Source organism: Botryllus schlosseri, chromosome 7 (assembly GCF_051294905.1).
Source record: "Botryllus schlosseri isolate E-star chromosome 7, Bs_hap1, whole genome shotgun sequence".
Classification (NCBI taxonomy): Eukaryota; Metazoa; Chordata; class Ascidiacea; order Stolidobranchia; family Styelidae; genus Botryllus; species Botryllus schlosseri.
Window position 1 is genome coordinate 3685264 of NC_137242.1, and position 22048 is coordinate 3707311.

The 22048-nt window shown below is 40.2% G+C and overlaps 2 protein-coding genes across 3 annotated transcripts in view; one reads left to right on the forward strand and one right to left on the reverse strand.

The window, feature by feature from the left end:
- LOC145443257 (uncharacterized) overlaps positions 1 to 12714 on the reverse strand; it is a 36263-nt gene extending 23549 nt beyond the window's left edge. Inside the window, exons 1-7 of one of the 2 annotated variants that reach the window (XM_080321247.1) lie at positions 12186 to 12714; positions 10065 to 10098; positions 9594 to 9665; positions 6040 to 6158; positions 1727 to 1836; positions 1400 to 1575; positions 1206 to 1308 (exon numbers count right to left, since the gene is read on the reverse strand). In XM_080321247.1, the coding sequence (XP_080177373.1) occupies positions 1206 to 1308; positions 1400 to 1575; positions 1727 to 1836; positions 6040 to 6158; positions 9594 to 9665; positions 10065 to 10098; positions 12186 to 12224 (653 nt within the window). In that variant the 5' untranslated portion in view covers positions 12225 to 12714. The remainder of the gene's footprint in view (positions 1 to 1205; positions 1309 to 1399; positions 1576 to 1726; positions 1837 to 6039; positions 6159 to 9593; positions 9666 to 10064; positions 10099 to 12185) is intronic. The other variant, XM_080321246.1, reaches the window with a different exon arrangement.
- Positions 12715 to 19003: 6289 nt separating this feature from the next.
- Positions 19004 to 21058, forward strand: LOC145442610 (glutaredoxin-3-like). The gene has a single exon (XM_080320572.1). It carries the CDS (start codon positions 19850 to 19852, stop codon positions 20831 to 20833), a length of 984 nt encoding a protein of 327 aa, XP_080176698.1. The 5' UTR covers positions 19004 to 19849; the 3' UTR covers positions 20834 to 21058.
- The last annotated feature ends 990 nt before the right edge of the window (positions 21059 to 22048 follow it).

Below are 22048 nucleotides of genomic sequence, written 5' to 3' on the forward strand. Positions count from 1 at the left end.
CGACAGTGAATCAATCAAGCGATCTATTTTTAGTTCAGACACTGTCGTCCGCCGCTGGGGTTGTTGTCAGATAGCTCTTTGTTACGCAAATTAAAGAGAGAACCATACTAGAAATAGTTTTATAGAAAGCGATTTCTTCTAAATGAATACTAGTCAGCCTTCAGGATTACCGGACCACGACCTAACATCAATCTCGCCTTCCGCCACATGCCACTTCAATTTGTCGCCTTCCTTTTGTCTGCTTTACTTTTCATACAGTGTGCATGCCTCTTCTCTACTTGGCCTAGGCCAGGGTGGGTGTCTGATCTCTAAGACTACTCCAATTCGTTTCGACACCTTCCTATCTTTTCATTGTATCGCAAGTTTTGTAATGTTTTGAAATGATTAGAATATTAATTAACTGATACTGATACTGATGTTTTTTCAATAACTTATTTGCATTTTGCGCAATACTTGATACAAGTTGCAGTAAAAAGTAACATAAAAATAGAAAAGTTGCAATCTAAAATTCCTTCAAATAGCTTAAAACATCATACTACATAAATTCTGAGTATTTAGGAAGCTTCCGGAAGCTGTAAACAAAGTTGCGAAAATTTACCCTAGTGATTGCACGTCCGTCTTCGCCACAGGCTACAATGCATGTCGGATCATGACTGTTGTGGTGGCACGTCGGGCTCAGTGACTAACGCTGGGGAGGTTTTTGAAATGCCGATTATATGTCCAATATATTCGTTAGCTAATTTGCAATCAAGCAATAGCTATCAAGCTGTTGCGTTTCGGCCGAACAATACGATGGAACTGTCCAAGGCGAAGCCTCGCATATCTGAACACGTCTCTGAAATTATCGAATGTCAGAACAGGTGACACACCGATTTGCAATAAAGATTCATTATATTGTTTTCGTTGTGTGTGAAAATCATATTTTAATGGTTTTGTTCTTATACCACTTGGTGGATACACAGCTCATTCGGTGCACCATTAATCTATATAGTAATGTATTAGATGTGTAAAGTGGTAGCAGAGTATGACTCATCGGACATTTTGGGTTCCCCGAAGACTTGCGGGTTAGCGTTAGTATGAAATGTAAACATGAAATGGCAACGATCGATTTTGCAGCTTCGTTCCGCTTCGCTGAGGCTTTATTCAGAATTGTTTTGCTGCAGACATCTCATTTCAAATGCAGCCATACAATGAATTTCACATACCTGAAAGATGTCCCGCCATAATGCATGACGGAGCTGAAGTCGTACGCTACCCGCCGTGGATTCGCTCGCGACAGACCGATCTTGTTGAAATTATGCTCGTTACCTGAAATAATTGTAGATCCGCGCATCACGGGAATTAGCGCTATCGCATTGGTTTATCGATGATTCATAGGCATGTTGGGCTGTGGGCTTACCCGACTGTATTGCACTCGTAATGATTTCCAAGTAATCGTCCCTGTCAAATCGTGAGTGCTCATGGTAAAACCCAAGAGCATGCATCAGCTCGTGGATTACGGTTGAAATCGTGTCACAGCTGTTTCCAATGGAGAGTTCTTGCGCCCCACCAATCATCCCGACGTATGAGCTACACCTGTGATTGGCATATGTTATTCAAGTAAGCCTTTAGCTAGGCTGACCAGAGACCATTGACCAACTGTAACCCGGACCGTGATCAATTGAGCATGGTCATCAAAACTGATATGTTGGATGTTTTTTGTCTATCATAAATATTTCAAACTCACCCAGCCAGGGGCAAAATCTCAATGAAGTCAGACTCGGTTGTCTGCGCGACAAAATCCAAGCAGGTGCGCAATCGGAATTCTTGGATAGCAAGTTCGATGGTGGCAATGGCCTGATTGAAAGGAATGGTAATGTTTGCCGATAAACTCTATAGCGTGCTCTGCTGGTACTGAGTTGACAAAACAAGCTCGGTCAATTGCGCAATTGGCCATCTTTTTCATCTATAGGTTTTTGAAATTGTATGGTGTCGTGAGGAGATCAAATGACGCATATTCCATGATTTTATAATAAATAATTAATGAGTTAGTCACCGTAAATACTATTTTATTCAAATCCAAATTTTTCTACTGCAATAACTTCGCTTCTAGTGGTTGGAATTGAGCCAACTTTGGTGTACATCATCTCTACTGACAGCCTAACAATTTTATGGGGTCGGCAGAAAAATTTTGAAATTTTATTTTTTCGTTTTTCAATGAGAAATTCAAAATTTTCTATTGCACGAATCTCGCTTCCGCTGGTTCGAATGAAGCCAAAGTTGGTATGCAGCGTTTTATTAACAAGCCTAACAATTTTATCAAGTAGCCAGTGAAATCTGAAGGAAATTTTTTTTGAACAGCCCTAATCGAACACATATGACGTCACAATGGCCATTCTTTGCCTATCGATTGTATAAGGAGTGGATTTTTTAACATAGGTCGTGAATCAAATAGACTATTGCGCCATCTCGAACTTGTGCTCTGGTGAATGCTAGGGTCTTCTCATTTAGTCTGCATCAAACTTCTTCACGGGCCGGATGAGATTGTCTGTGGACTGGATATATATGTGCAATGTGCATCTGGCTGTTAAAATTTCTGAATGAATTCGGTCAATAATATTGGTTCTTCCTATATCACTATAATTTTTTTTATCTTCTCTCAGCCTACGTGATCAAAGTTAGCCGTAGAGCGAGTGAAGATGCTGATTTTAAGATGGAGGGAACGTAATTGTACATCGCCAGGTCATGTTATGTCAAGTCATGTTCATGTCACATGGATGAGATTATTTATGAGCTGAAATACCGGTCCGCACCAGTAAGTTGCATATCCCGTGGTTTCCAACCTTTTATCGTTGCGACTACATTTCAGTTCGAAAATGTTCCGTGGCCCACCTCAAAGTTTGGGAAGCTGATTACAATAAAACTCGTCAGCACCTTTAACCAGACTTACACACGGCCTATGTTGGAAGCTGATTAAGTTCAACATCGTCGCGATCCCTAAAAAAGTGCAAATCACCCCAAGCTTGAGAACCACTATCTTTGACGAAGAAAGAAAGCATCCTAACGACCATACCGACACTATGAATATACGGTTCTCTTAAAATTACGGTCACAATTAGTCTCATTACAGTAAACTATAATAATCCTAATTTGTTTTTTATTGTAGTTTTTGCGACGATAGTGGTATCCGTATTGATATCAAAAAATGCGACACTATACGTTGCGCGCAGCGCGAAGAAAACTATCATAATATAGTTTTATGTTTATTTAGGACCAATATTTTAGGTCCCTTCAAGCCTTCAAAATTCCGGACATTTAGGCATATTTCAGCATTTTCTCCCGAACGCAGTTTAAACAGTGGAATTCCGGACGTATGGCAACCCTACCTACAAGGGTGTGGACACAAGCAAATCTCATGACTAGGGCGATTTTTTTGACTTGTCTAAATAAGTCAAAATTTTGTCAAAATTGAAGCGCTAGGTCAAAAAATTGTCAAAATTGCTTACAAAGTCAAAAATATTTTGACCCCTCCATTTCGTTTGTATCGTAGCTTTCGAACTGGCGGTGAACTTATTTGATATTTTACTGCTTGTAGCATACTTTATAGGCCTGACGTTGTAGACGGCTCGTTGTCTGCTCACTGTGAGTCATAAACGGTCAAATGAAACAAATAGGTTGACATGGTGTTATGCTCAACGTACCGCAATATCCTAACCGAAGCAAGATGATATTAGTATTTACATGACATTCACTAGTTATTTACGAAATAAAACTAGGACCCATGCCAAGTGTACTGTACATACAAGACAACGAATATACTTAAAGGCCGTAAATGAAAAAATAAACGGTTTGATAGACCATTTCGAGTTTTCACTGTTTAAAGCCGTATGCAGTGAAACCAAATATAGTAACGATATCTAATGGATCCAACGAAATTATTAAATGTGAACGAATATCACCGCAACGAAATTATTCCCGTTTAAATGTCACCCAAGATTATCCTCTTTACATATTTTAGACATATCCTTGCAACAATAAAATCGGAACCTGATCGGTACCATCCCGCATGATTCTTTTATGGTTAGGTGTTTGCTGGGGACTGCTTGGGCTTTGTATGGTTCTTATATGAAGAAGCGCATGATGAAAATTTTGGATGTAGACAACATTGTCAAAATGAAGAAATACCGTGTGTCACCAGCAGTGTACGTACAACTTCAGTGTCGTCAGTCAACAACTACTGTATTTGAACGTTCTATCTCCATGCTTGGCAAGATACTTAGTAAGGACAGACACTTTCTACCCGAGAATGACCGACAACAAATTTTAATTATTTCTACCATAATACGTGGTTTAAAAACTGGAATTCTTCATTGGGCCAGATTTCGTTTAAATAAAGTTTTTTCATGTAAAACTTTGTCAGTGTTTTAATTAAACGTTTTTTCAGGCCAAACTGCTTCGTAAGATGAGACAGATCCAAACATAAATGAAGATAAAGAAGGACAATTTCAACATGTGCGAAAACACCTAATTTGAATACGTGAGATCAAAATTAGATGTTCAGCTCAAAATATGTCAAAATTTAGATTTTCAGGTCAAAATCTTCCGTTTTTAAGGTAAAAAATCGCCCTACTCATGACTCACTGCGATTGGGTTACGTCATTCTTCCCGTTTGACCGAAGGCAATTCACGGCACTATTTAGACTAGCCTGCAGAGCGCTGAGTTTGATAAAATTGGTATCAATCGAAAGCTATACCGCTGTACTGATTAGTAGGGCGATTTTTTTTTACATGTCAAAATAAGTCAAATTAGGTCAAAATTGTAGCGTTAGGTCAAAAAATGTCAAAATTTTTTACCCGAGTATCTTTCGTTGCACTACAAATTTTTTCAATTATTTTTACCATAATGCGTAATGTAACTACTGGAATTCTTCATAGGGCCAGATTTCGTTAAAATAAAGTTTTTTCAAGTAAAAATTTGTAATCGAGGCAAAAAAGTTTTTGTCAGGCCAAACTTCTTCGTAAGAACAGACAGTTCCAACGAGAAATGAAGATAAGTAGTTCTAACGTTATGTGTTATTTTAACGTTATGTGGGAAAACACCTAATTTGTATATGCTAGGTCAAAAGTGGTCAAAATTAAGATTTTTAAGGTAAAAAATTGTCAAATTTTTTATTTTTTTGGTCAAAATCTTCCGTTTTCAGGTCAAAAAATCGCCCTACTGATTACTAATGTATATTTTATTCTGCTCGTGGTCCTAGAACCCCTCAAAATCAGCCTCGAATTTTGCATTATAACGTCACAATACCAAACTCCATTACAATGCAACATTCGAGGCTGATTTTGCGGGATTCCCGGACCAGGAACAGAATAATATTTATATTTTCGCAGTCAGTACGGCAGTAGACCTACGGCGGTACCCTTCGATTGATACCAAATATATCAAATTGCGCGCTCGGCAAGCCATTCTAAATAGTGCCGTAAATTGCATTTGGCCAAATGGAAAGAATGACCTAACCCAATCGAAGTGAGCCATGAGATTTGCTTGTGTCCACTGCCCACGCCATTGTAGGACACTATGGTCAAATACGATATTGATGAATTTTAGCTGATGTTCAACTCTCTCTGTGCACATAACCCAACTACGCATGTCCTGACATTTTCTCCTGACGAGAGTCTGCAAATACTTGGATATTATGAGAGAGAGAGAGAGAGAGAGTCTTTATTTTCATCCAACCAAAATACATAACACACGGCAGTGATGGTGGTACAGAAAATATGCTTGCACAGTATTCGGTATTAGATAGGAATGATCGATAAGACCGTGAAGGTCATCTAGTCTGATCACACCAGCATCAAACAGGTACGACGAACAGAACGGCATTTTTAGCAACTTCATAATATTTGAAATATCTCTGTAGGCCTCTTGAAGATGCTCCTGTGGAACACAGGTTAAAAACGACTGGCCTAAGACATATTTTCGTACAGCAATCTATATACCTCACATTGTCTGCGATTTTTACTTGTGTGAGAAAACTTTCACAGTGCAATTCCATTACATACCTGCAGTGATAATCCTGAATCTAGCTTGTAGGGTATCGTTGTGTTCGGCCACAACCCTGCAGTAATTGCGTTTCTTGCAAGGGAAATCGATATGTCACCGTCCACTAGACCCGTAATATCTTTTCCATGGATAATAGAGGTAGATGATGATTATTGTTTCTACAGAAACGGCGTAGTAGGCCTACGTGTATGCAATGAGTAAGTCACATCAAGATTTTGTGTGAGCATTTGAAACATTTGAATTCTGAACTCCGTCACCTATCAAAATTTGAAATTAACTGCTCGCTATCAAATATAGGCCTAAGTATTTCACGGGGTTCGGTGGTGGGATTCAAATTCATATCAAAATCATATTTTTTCAGCCACTTCTGTAACGAAAAGTCAAGTGACAGATGACCAATAATTCTTACTTGTTTGATAATATCATAAAATGTTTTACAGAACCGATGCCAACCGGCTGAATGGGTTGAATGTACTAATACCAGAGTGTACTCAAAGGTGGTGTGGACACAGAAAAAAATTCTCTCCTTCACGCTTCACTTGGGTAGTCAAGATTGTTATTTTCGATCCGTTTTTAGTACTGCTTCAGTGCAAAAGCCGGTATTGGTATATGTCGATTTTGACGATGTTTCATATCGAGATGGGTGACAAGATTTTGTATGGTATATCTTGATGATGTAATGATGTAATCTAATACTGTACCAAGTTTCAAGGTCCTCACTTCATGATTAGGGCAGTAATTTCGTTATCGAAGTCAAGTATGTTATTGTCGATCCGTCTGAAACAGTGATTTAACGCAAACGCCGGCATCGGTATGTGTTGATTTTGACGATATTTTATACCGGGATGGGTCACATGATTTGGTATGTTATATCTTGACGATATCATCGAACATTGTACCAAGTTTCAAGTTTGTCATTTTAAGATTAATGTAGTAATTGCCTTATTCAAATCGACTATGTATAGTTGTGCGTGAACTACGCAATACGCATAGCCAATTTTACGCAAAACTCCCTATTGATATGTTTTGATTTTGACTGCATGTATTCTATACGTAGTTTGAAGACAAGACTTCGTAGGGTAGGCCTATATCTTTATTATATAAGCTAACGATGTGCGAAGTTAGAAGGCTGTCACTCTATAATTAGGGTAGTAATTGCCTTGTAAACGTCGACAATGCATAGGTGAGAGCTCGACTGAAACCATGCTACCGCATAACAGATTTAACGCAATAAGTCGCTATTGATATCTGTTGATTTTGGCGGTTTTCGCATGGTATTTCTTGATTATATCAGCTAACGAACTGCCAGGTTTAAAGGCTGCCTAATTAGGGCAGTAATTTCGTTTCCGAAGTCTCGTATTTATACTATAGATGCTCGCTAAAGTGATTTATGTAAAAGTCGGTGTTGGTCCGTACTGATTTTGACAGTGTTATATACCGAATGAGGACACAAGGCTTACTATGGTATATCTTGGCGATGTCATCAAACACTGTGTAAATTTCTAGGTTGTCGTCCGATGATTACGGCATTAATTCCGTTATCGAAGTCGACCGTGTTTGAAGAGACCTGCAGCTGCAGCGACTGACCTCTGGAATCCAGCCTACCGCATTACGGAATTTATGCAAAAGCCCGCACTGGCCGGTGTCCATTTTTTCGTATGGAATATCTTCATGATGTCATTCCACACTGGTCCATGTTTTAGGGTTGTAACTCAAGGATTGGGGTGTACTCATCGCTAACTAAACTACTGCCCTAATCATTGAATTGCAGCCTTGAAAATTGACACGTTAGCTGATATAATCAACATATACCATGCGAAATCTTGTTTCCCAACTCCGTATAGAACACAGTCAAAATCAACACACATCAATATCGGTATGCGGTATGCGGTATGCTATGCGGTAGCCTAGTTTTAGTTTAGCGCACACCTTTATACATAGTCGATTCGGATAAGACAATTACTACCCTACCCTAATGCGTGATCGCCTTGAAACTTGGTACATCGTTAGCTGATATAATCAAGATAAACCTTACGAAATCTTGTCTCCCAAATACGTATCGAACACCGTCAAAATTAACACATATCAATAGCGACTTCTGCGTAAAATCTGTTATGCGGTAGCTTAGTTTCAGTCTGACTCTCACTTAGGCATTGTCGAATTCGGTAAGGCAATTACTACCCTAATCAATGAGTGACAGACTTGAATCTTGGTACATCATTAGCTGATATAATCAAGATATACCATACGAAATCTTGTCTGCAAACTACGCATAGAATACCGTCAAAATCATAACATATCAATAGCGAGTTTTGCGTAAAATCGGCAATGCGTAGGCCGCGCACACTTATACTTAAATGATTTAAATAAGGCAATTACCACCCTAATCAATAAGTGACTAACTTGAAACTTGGTACAGTGTTCAATGATATCGTCAAGATATACCATACCAAATCTTGTGACCCATCTCGGTATAAAACATCATCAAAATCAACACATACCGATACCTACGTTTGCGTTAAATCACTGTTTCAGACGGATCGACAATAGCATACTTGACTTCGGTATCGCAATTACTGCCCTAATCATGAAGTGAGGACCTTGAAACTTGGTACAGTATTAGATCACATCATCCAAATATACCATACGAAATCTTGTCCCCCATATCAAAATGAAACATCGTCAAAATCGACATATACCAATGCCGATTTTTGCACCGAATCGGTACAGAAAACGTATCGAAAATAACAATCTTGACTACCCAAGTGAAGCGTGAACGAGAGAATTTTTTTCTGTGTCCACACCACCTTTGAGTACACTCTGCTAATACCATAGTGTTCTATATGGTGTCGACACAAGCAAATCTCACGGCTCAGTGAAATTTTATCACGTCACAATTTCCATTTGGCTACAGGCAATTTGACGGTCATTTTTGACCGGCTTGCCGAGCATTAAATTTGGTAAAACGGGTATCAACCGAAAGCTGACTCTGCACTGATTACGAAAATATAAATTTTATTCCGCTTGCGGCCCTGGAACCCCCACAATCAGCCTCGAATTTTTCATTGTTATTGAGGTTGGCATTGGGACGCAACAATACTTTTTGGCCCTTTTTCTCTTGAGCTACACTCTCGTTTCGCCAGACAGCATTGTAGCGTCATGAGGTTCTCTCTCGTTTCGCCAAACAGCATTGTAGCGTCCCAATGCCAATCTCCATAACAATGAAAAATTCGAGGCTGATTGTGGGAGTTCCAGGGCCACGAGCGGAATAAAATTTATATTTTCGTAATCAGTGCAGAGTCAGCTTTCGATTGATACCCGTTTTACCAAATTTAAGGCTCGGCAAGCCGGTCAAAAATGACCGTCAAATTGCCTGTAGCCAAATGGAAATTGTGACGTGATACAATTTCACTGAACCGTGAGATTTGCTTGTGTCGACACCATATAGGACACTATGCTAATACAGCATCTCATACATTTTCCAGACTCATTTCAGGAAAGGATAGGAACAAAATTGAAATGTACTGTGTAGTGTACGCACACAATATCATACCTTTATTTATCTCCCAAATTGCTAACTTTTCGTTTTCCGTAACTGCTATCTCCGGTAATACATCTCTCGTATCTAGAGCATCAAATTTTCTGTTTACGTTCTCGATAGGTTGCCAACAGGCTATTCTACACTCTACACGCGGTGTTGTCTTCATTCAAGAGCGTCTGTCAATTGTCGTCAATTGTGAATAACAATTTATTGTATGGCCAATGTTATTGAGCTTGCCAACCGTGTTTCGAGTCACAATACATGGATTTTGGTAAAAACTGTAACTACATTTGGTGTAGCCGATATATCTCTTAATAATGTGAAAATGACACCTTACTACAAACACGGGTAATAGTGATGTATCGTGTATAGCAATGGCAAGGTGCATGATATTTTGGGTTTGCTGTGCAAGACTGCACTTGCACCAATACACGATTGGGAGTATATGTGTCGTCACTATGGATGATCATAATGTCAACTCACCCGTCACAAGAGTTTTGGCAGACGTTCTCAAAACCTGCGATGAGTAAATGAGGAAATGCAAATTTAACAACGGAAATAACAATAATGAGTTATGACTAAATTAACATAATGTCTTCTCTCCATTCCGTACGCCATTATTGACCTTATTTCATTTCTTCTTACGCCATTATAGAACGTGGTGCAAAAGATCAGCAGGTGATAAGCGCCACATTTTTATTTTAATAAACAACAACTTACGATTTTGGTGCATACATAGTAAGCCTGCTAGGATGCTGTGCTCCTACAATTAGAAACTTTTATACGCAAGGTATATCTCAAAAAATCAGTGATGGCACAGAACACCACAAGGGCTTTTCGGGCCACAAAGTTCCCGGTAGCCAATTTCACATGAGTAGCCTATTTATCGTCCGTCCAGATGGTCCATGACGGTTGAAGACTGTCCGCTGGAATGCGGCATATGCTATATATGTATTCGAAATGCGGCTTAGGCTTAGGCCTACTATGGAATCGGTGTATTAGGCTATGTGATCAGGGTGTACAAGTTGTAAGTAAACGTTAAACGAGCCCTGATCTAACATACTCAGATTGCTCGCGGCTCTATGCACACTGTGAATGAAACCGCGCGGCGAGCACAGATACATATGCAACACTCCAAATAGCAGGGTTGTAATGACTCGAGTCATGACTCGACTCGAGTCCGACTCGAGTCACGATTTTCTGATGACTCGACTTGACTCGAGTCATTTTTTTCAAAATACGGAAATGACTCGACTCGATTCGAGTCAATCTGTGTATTGACTCGACTTGGACTCGAGTCATTGCGCATGACTCGAACCAAGTCATTGACTCGAGACTCAGACGGCCAAGACCGACATTTCATTGTAATTCCAGAGCCAACACACTATTGGGATTTCGTCTGTTGGTACTGGTACTTCAAAATGCGACCAGAAACTGCTAAGAGTGAGGAAAATTGGTATATTTTAAATGCGTACCATTCGATATCACCAAACTGGGTTATAAAAAGCGCGTTTACCAAGACTTTAACTGGAAACCGAGCAGTGAACACAATGACTTGGACTCGGACTCGAGTCATAATTCCATGACTCGGACTCGACCCTCTGCTCGCTGACTTGGACTCGGAATTGACTCGGTGGCGAATTTAAATGACTCGACTTGACTCGAGTCAAAACTATAAAGTGAGATTGACTTGTGACTCGGTGCCTTGTGACTTGGTTACAACCCTGCCAAATAGCTCGCAAAGCTTATTTTATAACAACGGCATGGCCTTCTACGAATAAATATATAATATTCCTGAACATATTTCCTGTGATTCGCGCAATTATAGTTGTATCGGAGGTTATTATTTGTCAAGCCTTTTCACGATTTCAAATTCTTACATACCAGATCAGCGCACCAAATCTTGCCTTCACAACAAAGTATTTGTGCCAAACTAATCTCGGTAGTATTAACTTGTGATTAAGCTATAGCCGTGGTCTTCATCACTTACGAGCAACCTCTGTTGCAGTCGATATAACGACGAGGTGGTACGTGCGCTCAGTCAATATGCTCGAAATGGTACGAGCACGAGCATATAGAAAAAGTTTGCGAAGCATTGTCCTATAATGCCTATATTATCATTTGGCAATGCCAATTCGTTATGACGTCACAATTGAAGATTCCCGACGTCATGGTAAAAAAACACAATAAAAGCACAATGAAAACATGTTTTAAACAAGTGTTTGTTTTAAATTGATTTTTGTTTCAAATGCAACCAATATAAATTCATAAAGTTGAAAGAGATTGGCCTTCCTATAAATAATTGCATAGTCGACCAAGTATGAAACAGAAAAGCTCCTGAAAATCAAGAAACATGCAATACGCCATTAAAGGGCACTTTAGTTTCAGTTTTACAACAATCGTGATGAAAGACCAGTAAATGGCCAATGGTCAGTAGACTTGAAGAAAACTTCATCCCAGTAGTGAGCTTTTTACTAATACAGAAAGTAATTCGAATCGCCAATAATTCATACATCGGCATATTTCCGTGGCTTCGTACAGATTTGGCAGTCGAAATGATATGCATGATATTGTAAACCAACGAATCGGATCGCGTTATCTTACCAATAAAAAAGTAAGCGATGCGATAACATGATTCTGCATCACCGTATTACGCCGGGATGAAACACTCCAATCTTCTACCAATCTATGCGATCGCCCAAGACGAATTTTCTTCAATTAGCACAAGATTGCATATGGTGAGTGTCATTCCGTCGCACGCCAATGGTAAAATAATTATTATATCTAACACTGTTGTGCCCTTTTTTCAAAACAATTTGCGAAAATAGTCCGTATGAAATTCACTTCTGGCTATTGATCATTCGCTGCGGTCTGGCGTCTCACCCCCAAAACTGTTCTGATCGCTCCTGCTTCAACTGCGTGAAGCAAAATAGATTGATTTGGTGGATTTGCATTAAGCGGGTGTGGATTTCGCAGCATTTTTGTCACCCACCCTCGCAGTTTTAAGACGTTGTCTGGCGAACCGTGAATGGTTTCGTTTCAGTAAGTGCTATCATGTGATTGAAAGAAATGACGACAACTTTCTGTAACGGATCGTTGATAGTTCTAAAAATATGTGCTTCCGACCAAGGCGCGTTTATACAATTCAATATTACTTTACAAGGCCACATGACTCCATTTGTGCTGTCTGTGCAACTTTTGCACGTATTACTATTATATTGCCTCGTCGAATATTCATGAATCTATGATGCCTTATCGAGTGACTGTGGTTGCTTTGCAGAAATAGCACTGCAATTAGCACAATAATGCATATGGATGGGGGTCATTCCGTTTCCCCCCAATGGTAAGATATTTATATCTAATACTGCTGTGGCCGTTTTTCAAAGAACAATTGCGAAAATAGTAGTGGCTAGTCGGTACGACATTCATAACTGGCTACTGATCATTCACTGCGGTCTGCCGTCTTTCGCTCATAGATTTTTAACTACCAAAACTGTTCCAATCACTTTACTTCGACTGTTTGAAGCGATGGCGCGATCTTGTAAATTTGCATGATGCAGGTGCGGCTTTCGCAGCATTTTTTCAATCACCCTCGCAGTCTGAAGAGGGGATCTGGCGAGCCTTGAATGGTTTCATTTCACTAAGTACAAGTGCAATCATGTGACATCTACGATCGAATGACGAAAAGTTTCTGTAACGGATCGTTGATATTTCTAAAAATATATGCTTCGGACCAAATACGCGTTTACAATTCAATATAACTTTACAAGGCCACGTGACTCCATTCGTGTCTGTGCAACTTTGCACGTAGGCTATTACCCATAAACGGCCTCGCCGAGCATTCATCAATCTATGATGCATTATCAAGAGACTATGGTTGCTTCGCAGAAATAGCACCATCAGAGCAACCTTATATTGGTTTACAGCTGCTCAGAGCAGGGTGCAAACCGCGATCGCACTATATCCATTCTGACCACAATCTTCTGAAGCGGAAACCAGCATTGAAACGCATTGAGCGTGAGCATTGCTTCACAATACTATATATAGAACCAACCAAAAATGAATCTATAAAATAAGATAGAATTAGAAAATTCATACCACGATTCAGAGTCAGGATCATTTAAACAATTTATCGCACTCATCTACACAACAGAAAAGCAACGAAAAAGGAACAAACAAAAGCTGGTATACTCAGAGGTGGTCAGTAGGCCAACCAAGTACTTCTACGCACGTTTTCGAAGTACTCAAGTAGTTTTCTTCTACTTGAAGTACTTACTCAAGTATATCAAATTTTCCGCTACTTTTACTTCGTAATATTTAATGATTTACTTACTCACTTTTCGCTGTTTACAGTTTGTCAAGTATACAAGTATTGTATTTCTCCGATGATAAAGAGATAGAGATTGAGACGAAGAAAGGCAGGGTCCGTTTTCACGGAGTGCCAACAAGAAATTAAATGTTCAATTTAAGCGAAGTCCAGAATTTCCGTGGTACTTCGCGCGGAATAGATAGAGCAGGGGGGCAACTTCGGCCAAAGGACCACCCGCAATTGACGAACCACTGCGCGTGCCACTAGCAGCGCCAAGCGCGAAAATTCCTCAAAGTCTACAGGTCAATAATATTGTTACTTGAGTATATTGCTGGTCTGCCCTATATCGCTATGCTCAGTTTGGAAGGACAAGAGAAAACTATTCGGCTCCAGACATATCGATATCGAAATCACACAGATGTGGCCCAAGAGTCAAGGTTTGGCCGCTCTGAGATAGAGTAAATATATCGGATCGGACAGTGAAAAATATGTTTTCACAAAGCATCAGTCAACATAATTTATGGAGCGGGTTGGGTCCTTTTACACAGCATTATCATCCATGTGGCATGTTTTAACACAATAAATATGCCTAAGCAAAACGTTTTCAGCCATTGTATCGTAATATAGCATTTAATTATCGCATCGTAATGTAACAGCAAATGACGTGTCCTAATCTGGAAACAGTGGTTCTTGGTCTGTCAGGAATGATTAGATTATCGACCATGTGTAAAATGTCCAACAATGCCAAAACGCCATGAATATACCAACATCCTTCTGAAATCACGCGAGACTTTTGTCTCGTCAGTTTGCAACAGCACATGTGACGCCATAGTCTCCTATGACACTATTCTATATACTGCTCATGACGGTCGGTTCTCACTTTAACCATGGGGTTGAGGGTAAAATTTGAAACTAAAAATACGAAATTTCAAATGGATATGCGGATCTACTGGATCTATAGGCTACTGGTTGGCATTGAGCTAAATTTGTTGTGCAGCGTTTTTTTAGTCAACGTAACAATTTAATCAGGGAATACCTGGAATCCGGAAAACGTTATATTTTAACAACCATAATGTACAAAGGGCATCCCTATCAAAGTGGTACGGCGACTTTTCGATTTTGACACTCTGTGCCCTGCAAGATACAATACCTAATTCGAAATATTTTGTCCGAAATAACCCGAGCTAGTTCGACGGGAGTGTTATATAGCGGGAAATTGGCAATCCTAAAGTACGTGAAATTCATTTTACGTGGATAAACATAAACCACTGCATTCATGGAAACATTGTTGGTGTATATTGCGTCCAGTGCGCGACGACATACGTCGTGATTTGGCAGATTTTGTCGAATGTTAGTTTGCAATAAGAGCTCAGGGATATATAGAACTATAGTTCCACTGCAATCATATGTCCTTACTACACCGTCTAATGCGAGGCTATTTTTCTTCAGCGCCCACATACCGCCCCCTGAGCCCAGTGCCCCATCATATCGCCCCAGAGCGTTTCCGCCCCCTGGGGGGCGCTGGAGACAAGGTTAAAGAACACTGAGCTATATAAACCACTGGTACTTGAAAGTGCGACCTGAAACTGCTAAAAGTGAAGAAAATGAGTATATTTTAAATGCGAACCATTCGATATCACGAAACAGAGTCATAAAAAGTGGGTTTTACAAGACTTTAACTCGAAACTGATGTAGTCAACACAATGACTTGGACTCGGACTCGAGTCATAATACCATGAGTCGGACTCGACCCTCCGCTCGCTGACTTGGACTCGGACTTGACTCGGTGGTGAATTGAAAACGACTCGACTTGACTCGAGTGAAAACTATAGAAGTCAGAATGACTTGTGACTCGGTTACAACCATGCTAAATGAGTATAGTTTGTACAAGTCTGTGCGGGCCGCAAAATATGCGTCTGCGGGTCGCAGGCGGCCCGCGTGTTCAGAACCCCTGCTATAAAGAGATTGAGACAATTTCCATAGTGACATCCAGTACATTGCACTTTGCAGCAGTGTGCGTATAACGCGCATCGACGTCAGACGGAGAGCAGAGCAGTCGCGGAGTGAGAAATCACTCCTCTGAGTGACTCAGCAAAATATAGCTATGTGCTGTAAAGCTGGGCTGAGCGACGTGCGTGCAGCCACTGCAGCCGTGCACTGTGCAATCCTGGAGGACGGCTCTGTAGATATTTTGCCGAACAGGATCAGATCAGGTTTTCGATTTCCAACTAAAATATGCCGGATCAGGACGTGATCTTGTGAGGTCTGAGGTGTATACGGCTTGTAAATTTCAGCCACGTGAGAGGTAGGCCTTGTTATTGGAAGGACGAAGTCACGCGGGCCACGCAATCAATCATTTTGTTGAAATCTGCATCAGACCAAAGCACCACAGTTACGAGGGTTCCGAAACGACTCGGAGTCTCGGGAGATGCACACCTTGGCCGTAAGCATGTAGATAAGAGCCATTGCAATGCACATGGGACGAAAAGAAATACAGGATAACTAAAAAGTACTACGTGGTTAGGCGAGGTCCCGTAATCTTGAGGGCTGATTAGTATGCCATTGCAAGAAGTCGGGTCATGCTAATTATGCGGCACTTCTTTGTTATTCCCCACACATCCAGAAGTGATCACAATGAAACTAATAAATGATTCCCATGAACATGTGAAAATTTATAAACGTCAAAATGAATTGTTTTTTGCGTTGGGACTAGGGCTAGGGAAATGTTAGGGCCGGCTGGGAGATATTGGGGTCGGGGAAGGGAATATTAGGGTAGGGTTGCAGGACGCGGGTGCTAGGGTAGGTTAGGGTCAAAGTTGAGGTAGGATATCCCAAGATTAGGGATAAATTTGGGGTCAGGGTATCCCAAGATTAGGGTTGGGAATATTGTCATCATCACCCCTAACTTTAGGATATCCTAACCCCATCCTTGACGCTAACCCACCCTTATCTTAGGTTATCCTAACCCACCCTCATGCCTAAGATATCCTAACCTAACCCTAATATCCCTATCCCGAATCTTAGGATATCCTAACCGAACCCTAATATCCCCTCCCTCATCCTAGGATATCCTAACCTAACCCTAATATATACCTTCCCTAATCCTAGGATATCCTAACCTAACCCACCCTAATATCCCCCCCATCCCTGATCTTAGTGTATCCTAACCCCAACCTTTACCCTAACCCATGCTAAGATCCCCCTCCCCATCCCTAATCTTCCCTACCCTACTATCCCCTCCCCGTCCCTAATATCTCCCGACCCTAATCTTAAAATATCCCAACCCTAATATACCCCTCCCCCATCCGTCAACCACACCCCAACGCGAAAAACAATTCATTTTGACGCTTAGAAATTTTTCTGTTTATGTTCATGGGGAAACATTTATTGGTGTCATGGGGATCATTTTTCTGATGTGTTGGGAATAACGAAGAAGTGCCAATTATGCTATATTGCAGCCCGACGATGAGCATCAGTGTGCCCCTATATTAGCCCATGCATCTTCTTCTCTGGATGTGGGCACTGACTACTGAGTAAAGGTCTGAAAGCAGGATCCACAGTAGACCACAATACACTCACCTTCAAATTGCAGCCTAATGTAGAGGGGTAATGTAGGTAAATAATTGTTTATATTTGAGAACTAACTCATACTATGTAGAAGTACAGCAAATCTCTAAACCAACAGTGGTTGAAATATCCAGCCAGAGCATTCAGATATTCACCAATACGCTTTTCTTCTCTTTTAAAGTCTTCTGTACACTGTGTACAGTGTAGGCTATACATATATAGCCTACTTGCTGTCTACAGATGGTATAGTTTTCAAATCACTGTGTGCACTGTATGGTTATTTGAGCTAGACTACCCAGGTAGACTATCATTGACACTACATGACTTCTGATGGTTGATAATTCAATTGGCTAAACTACTTACTGAATATGCGAATCTGTCTGTATTTTGATAACATATTCTTGTGCTACAATGTACGACGTTCCCTCTAATTTTTCACCAGCCTTCGCGCACTCACCAACTCACTGCGAACCTTAAATAATGAAATATGTGAATTGGGGATTTGCCTACCGATATCCCAAATCTCTATCCTTTTGAAACTAGCAATGTTAATTGTGGTTCGGCAAAATTAAGATGACTTGGAAATTGTACCGAGCTCTTGATGCGGGAAGTGTGTCTGTATCAAGTGGTATTGAACGGCAACTAGGAACAAGTCGGTGATATTGACAACCAATTTCGAGAAGGCCAAAGTGCGCACTGAGTTTTATGGGGAATTGACCAAAAAGTGTAGGTATTATCAGAAGCGAAAACGCCAATACGTAGCCATTATATGCAGATTACATGGAGAATACATCAGTTATACAAAACAATTCAAATATCTGTTGCATTATTCTGTCACTTTACAACTCAGAAGGATCCCGGCCTCCAGAGAAACCAGAATCGAGATATGATGATAAATCAACCAAATTGCAACTAAATCTTTTGTACTCCTCACAAAACATACGCATGGCTAACACCAGATTACAACTAAAGAAAAGAGAGCATAGAAATATGCCAACTTCATATCGTCGTTAGCACCCCTGTTTTATCATCATCATTGGCTTATTAGCAATTTTATCAGTTCAATACACCACAAACATGCGATACAATGAAAGATAGGAATGTGTCGAAGCGACTTGGAGTCGTCTATGAAACTTGGTAGTCTAGCGGTTTATAAATGTATTCAATTGTTCGATCATTGTACTTACCCAACTCCATTGTTCGCGAATAAAGGTGTTGCTACTTGCAGCTAAAATAAAACCCCTACGGTCTGTGATACAATGTAATAAAGTATATCTAAATGCTTGATAATAAAGTATTCAAGTGGAAGGAAATGGCATGAGGTAATATTCTGGAATCAGTTCACTGGTCCGACCCGCGAGCGATATGAAGGTTTGAATCTGGCCCGCGACACAATTTGAATTTGACACCCTTGGTGTAGCCTATAGCCTACATCTACATTTGTACATCCCAGTGTTGGGATCAAGTCACTACCTTCAGAGTCACGAGTCATTTCGAATCATTGCACATTTTGACTCAAGTCAAGTCACTCGATTTTTGAAGGTGACTCAAGTCAAGTCAAGTTGCTCTTTCGTATTATGAGGCATGATTACGTAATTACATTCTGCTAGCTGTCTGAGATACAGGTTGAGTAGTCATTGATTTTGAACCGATGAACGAATATAGAGTTGAATATACACCAAAGAAGGCGCTGTATCGCGAATTGATAAGTTGAATTGATAAGATGCAATACATTACCCTTTACCCATTTACATATTGATATGAAACAATTCGAGCCTGCGCCAATGGTTGAGAAGTATATAAACTAAATTAGAATTCAATATCAATAAAACAAGAGGTTTGGTTAAGGTAAGAACAGAGAACAGAAATAGATAATTTTCTATTATATTACTTTACTGCTAGTTTACTACAACGAAGCTGTAAGCTTCGATCACTTCTTTTGTGGTCAATTTATTTGTGAGAGAACAATGGAGGCCCAGTAAAATGTACAATCATTGAATGATTGGTCGCTCTCACGGGTTACACCAGCGTTTCGCGAACAATCCGAACATATGCAAGATACAGTGGTTTTTATCGACACCGATTAATTGATGACTTGAAATTGACTCGTGAATTTTACTCCGAGTCACGAGTCAATCCACATTTCTGATACGCCAAATCAAGTCATTTTAGCAAAGTGACTCGAGTCAAGTCAAGTCATGCGAAAAAGGTGACTCGAGTCATCCCAACACTGGTACATTCCCATTTGTTTTTTAACATTATACCGTCGCCAACTTTTCTGTATGTATCTGAAGTTTTTGCCTTTTTTGTTGCTTGTTTGCGTTGATTAAATTTTTTCTCTCACTCCTCTGTTTCACAGTTTGTAGCTACATTGCGGTTTTGTATTGTAACAATGAACCCTGTAAAATCAATCACTTCTGCTGACGAATTCAACGATGCCCTAAAATCCGTGAAGAAAGAACTGGCCGTGGTCCATTTCTGGGCGCCATGGGCAGAACAGTGTGCACTAATGAACGAAGCCATGGAGGAACTGACACAGGAATTCCCTAGAGGAGCGCATTTTTTCAAGTTGGAGGCAGAAGAACTTCCGGAAATATCCCAGAGATATGAAATCGTAGCTGTTCCGACCATTCTCTTTTTCAAAAACTCTCAAAAAATCGACCGACTGGACGGTGCGCATGTCCCAGAACTAAACCGGCTCATTGAGAAAAACCTGGATGCCATTACTCTGAGTTGGAACCAAGAAACTGAAGATATTTCACCCGATGAAAAATTGGAGCAACTAATCAATTCCCATAAGTGCATGTTATTCATGAAAGGAGATCCAGAAACTCCGAGATGTGGATTTAGTAAGCAGACGGTTGCGTTACTACAAAAACACAACTGCGATTTCAGTACCTTTGATATATTAGAAGATCCTGACGTTCGACAAGGTCTGAAAGACTATTCCAAGTGGCCCACGTATCCGCAATTATATATCGACGGTTCGTTTATTGGCGGGCTTGACATATTGAAAGAAATGGACGAAGATGGAGAATTGACAGAGACTTTACCAAAAGTTGTTACGAAACCACCATTGGAAGAAAGGTTGAAAAAGTTGATCGAATCTGAAAAGATCATACTCTTTATGAAAGGCGAGCCGTCGCTGCCGAGATGTGGTTTTAGTCGTCAGATGGTCGGAATTTTGAACGAGTTAGGCACCAGTTTTGGACATTTCGACATTCTGACAGACGATGAGGTGCGACAAGGCTTGAAAAAGTACTCGAATTGGCCGACGTATCCCCAACTGTACGTCAACGGCAATCTGGTCGGAGGGCTGGATATTATCAAAGAATTGAAAGAAGATGGAGAATTGGAAGGCTTGCTGAGCCCTTGAAATGTAACGTACTGTGATTAAATCATTGAGAACTACTATTCAACTGGATAGTGAGAATAGGGGGTTGACAGGATGGTGTGCCTGCTCACTGAACACAAAGAAACGTGAATCTCTGATACATCAATATTTCATCGTTGTCATGCATTACCGCTATATGTTTTCATCTGAACCTGTAATTTATTGATGTGTATGAACATAAACATGTGCAAAACATTTGTTATAATATCCGGAAGTGTCTCTGGTATGTTTTACCATATGCGGAGTATGTGGGACAGGACACTAAATTTGAGTAGCACACATGTTGTTGAAGCTACATTTGAAATATATCCTCTAAATACGTTGCGGTTTTGTATATTAGAATGAACCCTGTAAAATATTTAAGTTCTACAGACGAATTCAACGATGCCTTGAAATCAGCCAAAAAAAATGAAAAAAATGGTTGTGGCTCATATCTGGGCTACATGGGCCGAACACTGCCGAAGAATGGATGCTGCCATGGATCAATTGACAAAGGAATTTGTCACAGTTCATTTTTTGTTTGACGCAGATGACCTGTCGAAAATTTACCATCTTAGCTGTCCCAACATTTCTGCTTTTCAAACACTCTCACAAAATCGAACAATATGATTGGTTGCATTGCATGTCTCTGATCTAGAGCAGCTAGTGAGAGAAAACCCAGAAGTTATGTCTCCTAGTTTGCCTCGAGATAATCGAACGCTTGCACCAGATAATTGAATTTAATGATCTCTATGAAATGAAGTTATGGTCTTCAGATGTTAGGAACTTGTAACGAAATAGGCACCATTCAAGGCAATTTGTAGATTTTGACCAGAGATGAGATTCCAACAAGGTTCAAAAATTTCTTGAATTTGCCGAATTATCCATAACTCAATGTCAGCAGCAATATCGAAGGAAGACTCGAAGGACTGGATAAAATCGAAGAAATAAAAGAATGTTGAAGCACCGAAGACCTGCCTCACTTATGTGATAAAATCTATGTAGAATGCCAATCCAATTGAACTGCTAAGAGCAGGGGGTTCACATCCGGCTGGCATGGTGCATCACTATTTCACTGTTGTCACCCGCTACTAATATATCTCCATCAGTACTTGTAACCAATTGGCGTGTAGCTATGATTGAACACGATCAAACTATTTGTGGATATCAACTGCATTAATACACTTCACCAAGACAGTTTCGTGCACTGAATGTAGA